Raw genomic sequence first — 13,138 nt, 5'->3', positions numbered from 1 at the left:
ATAGAATTCATTTTAATTCATTTTAATCAACAGACACACGGATTTGTTTTATATGAAAGCTGAATCCCAGAATTCTGTATGGTTGTCTGAGGCCATTGATTGCCGGTTTCCCTTTCATCCTGGTCATCAGTGGTCTTATGTGCTTTTTTTTCTAAACGCAGAAGAATGTGTTGCTCATTCTCCGGGTGCTGTCACGTGTGTCAGTTTGGGCCGCAAGTCAGGCCGCGTCATGGCGACCGGAGGCGAAGACCGTCGGGTCAAACTGTGGGCCGTGGGCAAGCCTGCGTGCATCCTCAGCCTAACTGGTCATACTTCATCGGTTGAAGCCACGGAATTTAGTCAAGAGGAAGATCGGGTTGCTGCTGGGTCACTTTCTGGCTCTATCCGAATATGGGACTTAGAGGAAGTAAAAAGTAATCACTTTCTGCAATCGTAATGCAACGCTTAAGCATTTTTACTTTTTCCTCAGCATTATCACTCCGCGTCTAAATAACTTACTCAATAATTATTTTGCGTTTACGCGCAGCCGAGTGAATCGAATCGATTCGTTCAGCTGTAGCACCCTTTCGGTGCCTAGCTGCCATGCCACCAGAGTGAAGCACGAGGGATACTGCCAGACTGCCCAAGCCTAGACAGGGGAAGTCGAGAGGCAGAGGTCCGGTTCCAACCACAGACCTTCCGGTCAGTAAATTCGCGCTCCAACGACTTGGGCCATCTCTCCCTGCAGCTGAACGTCTCAGGATGAACCCGCGTATTGAAAATCCCTGTATGAGCGGTGTATCCAGTTTCTGTCTGTTAATACGCGGTTACGGCTGCTGTTAGTTGCACATAGTATTTGGTTGTCGGATGGTGAACAAAGACGGATGGGAATAACTACCAGATCTTCGCACCTGCGTACCTGCTCACGTTCTCAACGGTCCTCTGCAATTCAGGGAACTGCAACACACTGGTCAAGTGTTGCGTTTTAATAAGGTCGTTCACACCGTATCGGCAACGTGGTTAGCAGTTTGCGTTCATTCAACACTCCCGTCGTTCACACTGTTCTGTCAAAATCCGCTAACTCTGAAGCTCAGAACGCAGAGTTGACCACTGAACCATTCAGCTCTTCTCGGCCCGTTCAGACTCTTAGGCCGTCTTTCGGTTACAGCTGCACCACGATTATGTGAGAGTTTTCATTCCCCTTTTGTCCATGTGACTACCTTTTCCAACTACCCTTTCCAACCACTGGCGCATCAACGTTATAAAACTCTAGACGCCGAAATTTATTTCAAATTCTAAAAATATTAATGAAAAAATCACTTGTGAGTCAAAGCAAAACTGATGATTTATATTCACGCGACTTAAAAGTACGGCCGTATCCGGGTCAGTTGTTTTCGTTTCTTTAAACAGCTGAGTATCTGTTATGAGTTTGTCACTTCCACAGTTTTGAAGTGACTATTCTGTATGCCTCTGTGTCACTCCGTGATTTCCCGACTTCATTTGCTATTAGCTATTATTGTATTGACCGACGCTTAAATTTTTATTGTCTCCAGTTGTACGCGCCCTGTCTGGTCACACTTCGGCAGTCAGCTCTTTGGATTTTCATCCCTTTGGTAATTTCGTTGTCTCCGGCTCGATCGACACCTTAGTCAAGGTAAGACGATAGAGCGCATGTCTCCGTTCTATTTTTGATCCATTTTTCATGGCTTACATATATGTCTAGACCACACGTACTCATAGTTCAATAACCTTGTTTTGCTATTGACACCAATTCCTGATGATGCTCACGATGACGTGCACATATATGGTGATCCTCGTTTGAGTGATTCATTCAAACCGTTTCCGTAACAGTATTCTTGCACTCTGTCCTTCTTCTCTGTCTGAAACAGCCTCATGGATCACCAAGAGCATTTACAACCACCTCTTATCGTGGAGAGCAGTTCACGTCAATCCATACACTCTAGGAAATGAGCTGAGCTTGGTAGAAGACCAATATACATGTAAGATGCGTGCCGAGCTTGTTGGCAGAAGACCAATATACATGTAAGATGCGTGCGGATCTTACAGGATGGTTGGAGCTATCGGACTATACACAGTTCGTATTTAGTAGGTTGTAGAGACAGTTGGGTGGGGGCAGTAGATACTCTATTGAGAACTGGTCCCATGAACAAGTGGTTTAATAAGCACCATGAGTTAAACAGAACGTGCAATCAACAACAACGCCATCGGTAGGAGTGGAAAAAGGGTTAGTAGGGCGATTGGATACGGACAGTCAGACAGAAATAACGGCGCAGAAGACCGTCAGTGCGTTCGGGGGTAACGGCGATTGTCTGAAAAACGGGTATCAGTGAACCTGGCACAAATATACCTGCAGTCTTAGCTGATAGCGTGATGATATGGTACGTGCCAAATTGAATTTCGCCCTTAGGTCCGTTTAAAATAGGGCTTCGTGAGTAGTCGAGTTGGCGCAGTGGTTGGCGCACTCGTATGCCATCCGAGGCCTTCCGATTTTGACCCCCGGGTGACCTGTTTTTCCGCGGAGCAGATAGTCGTGATTCTATGGAATTGACATGAAACTGCAAGCGAAGATGAACAGGCGGCAAAACCTCGACATTAGTAACTAGAGCCTAAGCAGGGGGCGAAAACCCAGGGGACAAACAACCTTGTAATGAACATTCTATTGATTAGTGGCCGAACATATAGAGAAATAACCACTGATTGTCGTTGAATCACAGAAGGAATCCACAACAGGTTTATTTTCAACTGAGAATTCGTTCTGTCAGTGAGACCAACCTATGTTGGAAAACCGAGGAGCGCTGCCCATCCTTATTAGAAATCAGTAGTACTCATCTCAGCAAGTCAGAGTTTCGAACCGGCAACCTTCCTGTCGTTGTTTCATTTCTTGACCGTTTAACCACGAGTGGCTAAGCAACAGCGCGGCTAGCTCTCATGCAGACAGAAAATGGCGGCGCTCATCCTTCAGTCCACATCAAGTGGCCACGTATTTACTGGCTCCTCGGGTGACGACTTCTCATATGGAAGTTTTACTCATCTTGTGAAATCATTCTTCCTCTGTGTTGATGGCATATTTTTGTGTTGTCTTCAAGCCGGTACATTTAGGACTGTCGAACTCCCTCTGGGACCACAATAAAACTTCAAAATACAGCACCCATGAAAATGCCATCCCCATTGCGACTATTGAGGTCGAAATTCTCCCTACCAGGTAGTATGTACCATTTCACTTACCGGACGAAGTTCCCCAGAACAGATGGAAGTCCTCGGTTGCATCGTTTCAGTGTAAATGAACCATAAATCAGATTTCCCCACTGCCACTACATCGTGTATGCAGTAATTTTGTTAGTTTTGTTGCTGACTTAATCCGGGTTCATGCAATAAGTAGAGTAAAAGATGTCATGAATTCAAGTAGAACATAAGGTTGACGGAAGCTCGGGGACTGCGCCTACCTAATGAGCTCCAAGAAGGGCAAAACCGGTGGTGGGCTGTCCAAGAGTTTTCAGCAACCTTGTGAGTAGTTTCCTTCATGAAAATGTCACTAATCCCTCCATCTGGTTGGGTGCTACTTTTCATTTCTAATCTTGCTGAGTCCAAACAGGCATCGTGTATAATGCTTTTCTAGGAAGCCCATTCGATTGACTCACAAAGCTGAGCCAAGCATTGTGAAGTCTTGAGGCTCATGTCGAAGTTGTGGTATCTGGGTCATGGAAATGCATGTATAAAACTGTTGGATGTTTGGACCCAAATCGCACAAAACTGAACTCATTCAGTCATCTGCACATGAATTTGGTTCTGACAGGAGGCTTACCTGGAACCCAACTGACTCCCGTTTATGAGGTCTTCAAGCAACTAGATGTGCTGCAGTTGATCGTTTTGTATTTTAGTTAGTATGATATTCGAGATACCGCAGTACATTGTCCAGACTTGGTGCACCACTCTTTGAGTTTCCGAAAACTCTTCGACATCCACAACCGTCTCCTCCCTTCGAGTTCGTCGGATGGGCGCAGTCTCCGAGTCTCCATAAACCTAATTACATGAAAATCGAGTTATACACTCATTTGCATACCAATTTGGTTTTGGTGGGAGTACCATCGGAAAACCAAATGAATCTCTCGTGTATGATGTTCAACCCATTTTGATCCTCATTATCAACGAGACAACAGTACTTCAAAAAGACCCCAAACATTCATAGCAGTAAAAATCCAACATATCAACGTCGTGCTGCGCAGTGGTTTTCTTCATTTTGTCAGCATAAGGACAAATTGTACGCCACCCTTACAGCACGATGTGTTGCGGCAACTGAGATCCACTGAGTGTGACGTCACTGGACCATCAGGCCGGTGGTTTGTGTAAGAGGTTTCACAATCTACGACACTCTTCGCACCAGTGTTCGTTCCACCGAGGTACAATGTTTGATGAAGTTCTGCATGGTGCCCGCACGTTTTTCGCAAACTACCTCTGAGACTAAGCGGTTAACTATGTTATGTTATGTTACAACGAACCAGGAGAAATGTCTTTAAGTTTTCTGGATGATTATGAATATGCATTCAACCAACAACCGATTTGGGTCAACAACGATGACGTGGTGGTCCTAGGATTGAGTCGAGAAGATGAGCCACGCATTCGTTTTCATCCACGAATCTGAGATGTATGGTTGAGGTTTTTCTGTATCCCGGCTCAAATGTCTGGTGGAATTCAGAGCCCAGTTGATGCAGCTTATGAGTAACACTAGATCAACCGTGTATAGGCAACTTTAGTTCAGGTGTCTAGTGCAGGAGCGCTTTGTCGTTCATGTATTTCATCTGTTTATTCACACCGACGCTCATCAATTTGTCCAATAATTTGCCCTTGCGTACGTCACTGAATTGAAGAATGGTCGGTGAAAAAAGGCCCATCGAACTCCAGCTGAGTTTATTTCGCCTGGTTCATTTTCAGCTCTGGGATGTTTCTAGAAAGGGCTGTATCAACACCTACCGGGGTCATTCTGGAGGAGTGAATATGGCTCGTTTCTCGCCCGACGGGAAATGGGTCGTTTCCGCGGGAGAAGATGGCATGATCAAGGTATATCCATGCATTCTATCGTTTTATTCAGAGAAGTTGGTTATTTTGAACGTATTTTGTCAGTTAGTTCCTAGGGGCATGGGGAATTTGAATTCGGGAATTTCCTGGTGTGAATCACCTGAAACGATGAACACGTTTACAGTTTTATTTTTGATGTTTTGCACAAGAAGAGTTGGTCAGTATACAAGTACGGTCATGGTGAAAAACTAACCTATACAAGTAAAGAGTTATAGTTAGTTTACTCCGCCTAGTTGATTTATTTATTTTTGTTTAATTCAGTAACTGAAAACTCTAATGAGTTCATGGGCTCATTATTGTTTTCTTTATGGCAAACTGGCAATTGTTAAAGACATAAAGACATATTCTAGCTAAAACCGAGAAAAATTTTCGTAGATGCCACCCATTCTTCTCTTAAACTGAAATAACACTTTGAGTATAAGCAAAAATATTTTTTGGTTGTATGGCAGTCGAGCATCGCCTCAACACTGGGACGCGTCAACAACTGGCTTCTGAGCTCGTCATCACTGTCAAGGAATTGTACACGATAGACGATGCTTGAATACCCTGGACTCTATATCCATTCATGTTGGCATATAAGTTGGAGCATATTCCATTGGTAGGGGTTGAAATAATTGGATAGACTGTCGCCCTCTCAGCGTCTATAAACAACAGTGTACTACCACTAGGGATCACTGCCCACAAAGACTGGGTTTCAGCCCGAGTGAGCCTCCAACTTAAGTTGGATAGCGTGTTTCGTTGTCAGTTCTCGTCCTGACTTTTTCCAGACCGTTTCCACGTCCAGCGACACGCTTTCCTTCGACGGTATAACCACGTGATCAAGTGTTCTCAGCTGATAAATTTCGTTTCAGTTCTTCGAAAAAAAATATTCAACGAACTTAAGTACCTCAAATTTGATTGCGCTAGAGGTGAGCAATGTTTGGGCCGTCGGTGTGCACCACAGGAGTTTTCGCTCCATATTCGTAAAATAGTTGGTCACTGATGCCTCAGGTTAGCAAAGCCACTTGAGTCCAAGAGCCCATCAAACAAAGATGCGATACGATGTATATTGATGTAGGTAGATAAATTCGGCGTTGTGCCCAGATCCGAGAATGGCCCGTTGCCTAATGGGGGGTGAATAGGACACAACCAAACTGGGCGTTTTGACCACCTCTACGAAACGCCTTCTAATTTGCTCGGTATTCATCACTGAAACTACGCCGAAAGATCATCCCTATTTATTAACACAACTGTTCGTGAAACACGCAATGCAATGCTCGGGCCGGGTTTGCTAATTTGAGACACCTACGGCGTCAGAATGGTTTATCCCTGAATCTGAAGGGACGTGTGCATCAAGCTACAGTACGGGCTGTTTTGTTGTATGGCTGTGAGACTTGGCCTACTCGAGCAGCGGAACTGAGACGTCTTCAGGTGTTCGACAATCGTTGTCTCAGATCCATAGATCGTGTGGGTGGGTGTCGGCGAATCCGTAACGAGGTAGTTAGAAACCGCGTTTTCGGTTGTGTAACGGGTACTTCGATTGAACAATGTGTCCAGCACCAGAAGCTGCGTTGGTTGGGACATGTGTTACGCATGCCCAACCATCGTTTGTCTAAAAAAGTACTATTTTCCATGCCCAATTCGGAGTGGCGTAAACAGAGGTGGCCAACCCATGATCTGGCAGAGGAGTATGAAGGAGATCACGAAACGCTTGGGTGCTGTCGGTGCTACTCGCCTTCCAGGATGGGGTCCGCGTAATCCTCACTGTGCCTGGTTGGAAACACTACGAGATCTGGCTGCTAACCGATGTCAGTGGCGTTCTGTGCCTGAGTGAATGTCTGGAGGTGTAGGTACCTCGGAATAATTGTGGTAAGCTAGCACTAAGTCCATTCCCCGTCCACCTTTACTCTTTTCTTTACAATAAGGCTTTCAAATAAATCATGGTTGTACGGCAGTGATGCATCGGTGTTGAACACTGATGTCATGCTGTCGATGATTATGATGTTGATGATATAAAAATATATATTTCACATGTGCAGCATGGTGTTCGTCTTTTGGTCCAGTATTTATTGGCTCCTCGATTGACGACTTCTCAGATGGAAGTTTCACTCATCCTCCTCTAAGCCACTGATGGATTGATCATACATCGTGTGAGGAGATTTTGTACTTTCCAATTGAAATTTCTGCCTTTCGATGATTTTCTTCTGGAGTCTGGTACACAGATGGTCAGTGTTGCAGCTCTCCTCTGGGGATCGAAATGTTTTGTCATTGTCTTCAAACGCGAAACTGAACAAACGTTTCCATCGAGTTGTAAATTTCATCCGGACTAACGAATGTTTGTACATTCTGAAACGAAATTGCTGCAACCTCTCCGCCCTTCTTCCGCATCATCAGCGGCAGAAGCTGGTGATGTACGGCGTACTTGCCGTACAGTGGTTTTAGTTGCCACAGTTTCGCTCACGAATGATTTGCAGAAGTTGGTTGGGCACTGGTGGCGTTAGTCTATTGTGAAATAATTACTTTCTATCAGCCTCTTCGTGGGGATCAATCTGTACCCATCTTTTATTACTAGTCTTTCCAGCTCTGTTTGTGAGTCATAAAACTTCAACTCCATTCTGTTTTTTGACTACTAACCGGTTGCATCTGCTGTACTTTCGGTCACCGAGGATAGGAAAGCTAGCAGCAATCCATTGTAGTCAATACCTCAACTCTTCCATGGTCGCCTAGTCGGTTCCTTTTCTGCTGCACTAAAGCTATCTCTCCCAAGCAGAAACACCGTTTGTGTATGTGAATTCCGTTAACCTCTTTTACATTGTATTTAGATTCCAATTTGTCCTCACTATCACCTGCAGGTTTTATCTCATTTGATTAAAGTGCCATCTGTCTTTCACTGAATCTAACTGCTCAGCTTTGGGACCTCTCCGCGGGACGTCTACTCGCTGAGTTGACTGGACACACGGGTTCGGTCACAGCTGTTGCGTTCCATCCGACTGTACTTCTTCTTGCCACCGCATCCACCGACCGTACAGTTCGTCTTTTCGATCTCGAGAACTTTTCTCAAGTGGCTGTCAGTGGCACGGAACTCGCGGGGTCTGTGGTCCGTCGAATTGCGTTTCATCCTGATGGTGTCTGTCTGTATGTGGCCACTTTGGACTATCTCAAGGTAAGTTGCTCCAGTTCGGTTCCCTGCATGGCTTGACATAACGCGCCAAACTGGGAGGACGTTACTCCAGTATGATGACTGCGAGGTTTGTGAAGAATAACCTGGGGGAGTGGGAAGGCAAAAAAGAATGGATAGTCTTCATCGGGCTCACTTGTGGTGATCAGTCTAACCTGAGTAGATCAGGAGAGGTATCAGCGTAGTTCAGCCACATGATAATGGAAACTCCTCTAGTTCGATAAAATCTAGAATTAGTAATGTGAGGGAAATATAGAGGTCGCAGCGGTTGCCGTACCTCAGTCGCGAATTTTGTAAGACGATCGTTGATAGAATCTGAAGGATAGGACAGGTAAGACGTAGAGTAATGGAGAGCAGCAGCATTAGTAAAACGTGAGTGCTGCAATAAGCCACAGAAAAATTGGTCTGCATGTATCAAAGATAGTTTGGATATGAACATACTCTCTTGTTCGATCTGACAGGCTTAGACACATTTTGAGGCAGACCCTATCGCACAGCCAAGTGGTACATACTGGTGTGTAGTACTAGTAACCGTTCATTCGTACCACCTTTTCGGTGCCTAGCTACCAGGCCACCCGAAGGAAGTACGAAGAAGGAGATATTGCCAGGTTAACCAATCCTAGACAGGAACAGTCGAGATTCAGAAGTTGGATGTCAACCACGCACCTTCTGTTCAGTAAGTTCGCACCTTTATCACAGCTATTTCGAGCTCGATACTGGTGTATATTGTTATCTAATTGACTGACCAGCGTAAGCTGGTAGGCTACTCTGCATAGTAAGTCAGGTTTTTGGTAGGCCCGCAACGCCTTCAGACAACTCCTTTGAGGTGCGTACAAATTGATCCGTCGCTCAAAATGCTTACAGTTCACCTGATCAACCTCGGGCGTTCAAAAGCGGAGTCACTCGGAAAAATGTGTTCATAGCGGATTGGCTACTCAAAGCTGTAGAGACAACAAAGGTATTTGTTACGTCGATACACGTAATATACTACTCACAAGGTTGCTGAAGACTCTTCGATAACCCACCACCTGTTCCAGCCTTCTTGGGGCTCATCAGATAGGTGCAGTCCCCGAGCTTCCGTCAACCTTATGCTCCGCTTGAACCCAAATTGGAAAGATTTCGACGAATATCAATTTGGTTTTGACGGGATACTTGCAACCCAGCAGAATCTTTCGTTTATGGTGTTTTTTAAGCAACTCATCACGAACGAGAGATTCAGCTGGGCTTTAGGTGAGTCTCCCGTCAAAACCAGATTGATATACAAACGAATATATTTGTCACATCAATTAACCGATGGATTTATAGCCTAATGTTCGGAATTGTTTGTGGGCTAATCGGGCGGGTGGGGGGCAAATAGTTTATTGGTAGTGCAGATTCCGAACGCTACTCCCGGTCCACTGACATGGGAATCAGATCGGGTGGTGTGAGTCAACCCATCCATTCCAAAGATGGATGTTTCGGCTAGAAAAGAGATGGAATGGGTTGAATGGATAGATGATATTGAACTGAGTTAACATTCTTGCTAAGCCCTCGCATGTCGCAGTATGAGAGGAAATCACCCTTGGGGGAGAAGAAAACCCGATATAGGAAATTCGGCGAAAATATGAAGGAGTATTCCTACTGCAGACTCTCTTGGGGTGTCGCTTGTCCTCTAAGCCGTCTCTCTTCAGGAGGCTAATCTACTCTGTTTCCGGTTAGACGAAATGGAAAGACCTTTCGTAATACACCGAATGCAGTGGCTGATGTACAGTGGTTGTGTCCCATCCCCAGTGTGTTCCATTGAGTGTTATGAGCCGCTTGGATGCCAACGCTCCACGCTTCCCCTGAAGTTCAGAAGACGCTCCATGTGACAGCATCGGATTTGCCAAAGCCAACTGCTCCAGCATATATAGGTCAGCATCGTGTCTGTCAGGCCGACCGTACTAAATCTGCACAGGTTTAAACCGGTTGGAATAGTCAGTGAAGTAAAAACAATCGATACACTTCTACCCTACAAAACACCGTAGATCAGTCACCACTCCAAGTAATGGCAAGAGACGATACTGTGCGATCCTATCTTACGAGCCAAGGTTCCGGTGAACTGAGAGGTGCTGCAGTGGAATCTAGCTTAAAGTTGATAGTATTTCACTGTTTCTGACAGGCTTAGACACATTTTGAGGCAGACCCTATCGCACAGCCAAGTGGTACATACTGGTGTGTAGTACTAGTAACCGTTCATTCGTACCACCTTTTCGGTGCCTAGCTACCAGGCCACCCGAAGGAAGTACGAAGAAGGAGATATTGCCAGGTTAACCAATCCTAGACAGGAACAGTCGAGATTCAGAAGTTGGATGTCAACCACGCACCTTCTGTTCAGTAAGTTCGCACCTTTATCACAGCTATTTCGAGCTCGATACTGGTGTATATTGTTATCTAATTGACTGACCAGCGTAAGCTAGTAGGCTACTCTGCATAGTAAGTCAGGTTTTTGGTAGGCTTCTTTTTGACACTGGGGGTTACGTCTTCTCCCAACACAGCACTAACCTGATACCTTGTTCATTTCAAGCGATTGTTTTCCACTCGAATTATCATTCTAGACAACAGTAGGCTGTTTGCCGTGTAATCACGCACCATCCATGCCAAAAGCCTCAACAATGAAAAGTCGACGGGAAAGGGACTTCGTGCTAGGCTACAACAGCACTCTTAGGTAGCTGCATACCTCAGATAATCCAGGTGGGAAAATGCACCACGAAAGTCTTTGACCTTGTGGCCAAGCACAGACGGGATCACGTGTACTTCATTCCTGAAAGCAGACTTCCACATCTTTTCAAGCCACAGTGTCCATCTCGCAATTGGCGCCATTGAAGAACAGGACTGGGGGACAGCACTCACTTCGGAGTTCGTTTGCGGAGGGCGATATGGCCCAAGTGGCAAGAGCGCGAATTTACTGCCCGGAAGGTCCGTGGTTCGAATCCGACCTCCGCCTCTCGACTTCCCCTGTCTAGGCTTGGGCAACCTGGCAGTATCGCAGCTCTCGCGCTTCCTTGGGGTTGCACGGCAGCTAGGCACCGAAAGGATGCTACAGCTGAACGTATTTCATTCCATTTCGTTTGCGGCACATGGTCGAATTATTGCGGTTTGCGATGCTTCATGGTTTCTGCGACCACAGTACCCAGTACTCAATCAAGCACGCATTTCGTAATCACCTCGTCACTAATTTTCTGAGATCACGTCACATCAACCACTATGATCCGAGGCCTGTAGACGCCTCAGAATCCTCTTTGAATCTACTGCATAGAGTGGCGTGTGTTTCGAGTCTAAAGGTGCTCCCACTACCAAGTGTAGCACACAGCAATGTCGCTTTAACACGTCAGTAACGGCTACCTGAACAGAACCACTCGTGTAGTTCTCGGCATCCTGTTTTATCGTGGGTGGCCGTCTATTGGGTTACGCCTACGCTGAGCCTGCCAGACTACGCGATAGGGCGAAGACAGAGAACTGGGGACACGGCTGTATTGCCAGGACAAAACATACAGAGCGTCTGTGTAATATATAGGATGACTAGATGGCCAAATATGGTGGTTCATTTGTTCGTTCCGTACAGCCAATGGTGGTGTTCCGGTCGTGAACAATCTCAGGTCCACTACGCTGGTCGTATGTTGCTAAGCCGTGTTTGGTGAGAACCGCCAACGCACCTGCTTTCCGGACGTGTCGTACCGATTGTGACCTTGGGATGCGTCACTTTCTGCACATGTACTTTTTCCATGTCTGGATGCGTCCTGACACATCCAACATTGGCTGAAGTTTTCGAGAAAATGGGTTAACTCCTACGCAATCAGTACGGAGACAGCAATGTCCTTTCATTTTTTTTTGTCGTTACGATTTTAGCCTAGTTGTGACTAGATGGTAAAAGTTGGCTTGTTTCCAGTTGATATCTTGACAGTTTGTTTTCCAGCGTAAAAGTATTATCATGTTACTCCGTGTGTTCCTAATGTTTGACTGCATGATGTATTGTACCGTGTGCCTTGGTCACTTTACTGCAAGGTATTCCGCGCCATCCGTTTTGACGGTTTGTTTCCTGACTTCGACGAGCTTTAGCTCAGCCCATCATTTAAAGTGTTTCGTTGATGTTTGGTTGCCAAAATCGTCGTGACCTGCTGGACTATCCTTCATTCTTTGCTCAACAATATTCGGTCTTTGCGGAGTTACCACCTTAGCTATTTTTTCTTGCAGATTTACGATTACGAAACGATGACATGCCTGGAAACGGTGAGCGTTGGCTGGCGGAACGGTGGGGGATTAGATGACATGGCCATTGCTCCCAGCTTCAACCAACTCGTCGGAGCGAGCATAAGCAACTCGACTCTTAGCACATTTGTGGTAGACATCAAATCATGCATTCCGTTTGTGGACGAACTGCCATCCGTAGATGTACCAGTGCAGCAATCCCAACAGACGCCGGCCTGTGCACAAGCCCTGCCGTCCGAATCTGCCGCAGACAACACTGTTCGGGTAGGTTTCAGTTCGTCTACCCTCGTTTGCTCCCCTACACAGCATTGGATTGTCTAGCTGTCATCCGATTGATTCACAACTATGCTTTGTGTACACTACCGTTGCTATGGCAGCTGCATCAGGTTCGGCAGAATCCTTTTGTCAGATGAGCACGTGAGCTACCAACATCCGGCCTAGTTTGATTTGTACTTTTTCTAATTGGAAACTGATTGTTGAGTCGTTTCTGCGAGATAGAACAGCCGGTCGATCGATTTCTCCAAAAGATACTTGTTGCATACTCCCCCCCCTACCAATGACAGCTACACTGCTTTTACAATTAATTGCTGCAGACAGTGGTTTTTTATCGCTGACATCCTCATTATAGACACGGCACCTGCATAAAAAATGGTGCCATTCTCAGCTTTAAATTATCGCATA

The 13,138-nt window shown here is 45.8% G+C and overlaps 1 protein-coding gene across 1 annotated transcript in view; it reads left to right on the top strand.

The window, feature by feature from the left end:
• The window catches only part of T265_09809 (hypothetical protein), a gene marked incomplete at both ends in the record, with an annotated part of 30,275 nt that overhangs the window by 1,786 nt on the left and 15,351 nt on the right, over positions 1–13,138 (top strand). The window contains 5 exons of the mRNA XM_009175986.1: positions 162–413; positions 1,533–1,633; positions 4,930–5,055; positions 7,961–8,215; positions 12,443–12,721. Coding sequence (XP_009174250.1) covers positions 162–413; positions 1,533–1,633; positions 4,930–5,055; positions 7,961–8,215; positions 12,443–12,721 — 1,013 coding nt within the window. The remainder of the gene's footprint in view (positions 1–161; positions 414–1,532; positions 1,634–4,929; positions 5,056–7,960; positions 8,216–12,442; positions 12,722–13,138) is intronic.

The sequence above is a fragment of the Opisthorchis viverrini genome (genome assembly GCF_000715545.1).
Source record: "Opisthorchis viverrini unplaced genomic scaffold opera_v5_303, whole genome shotgun sequence".
Classification (NCBI taxonomy): domain Eukaryota; kingdom Metazoa; phylum Platyhelminthes; class Trematoda; order Opisthorchiida; family Opisthorchiidae; genus Opisthorchis; species Opisthorchis viverrini.
Note: the sequence above shows the minus strand (reverse complement) of the source record. Positions and strands in the feature narration are given on the sequence as shown.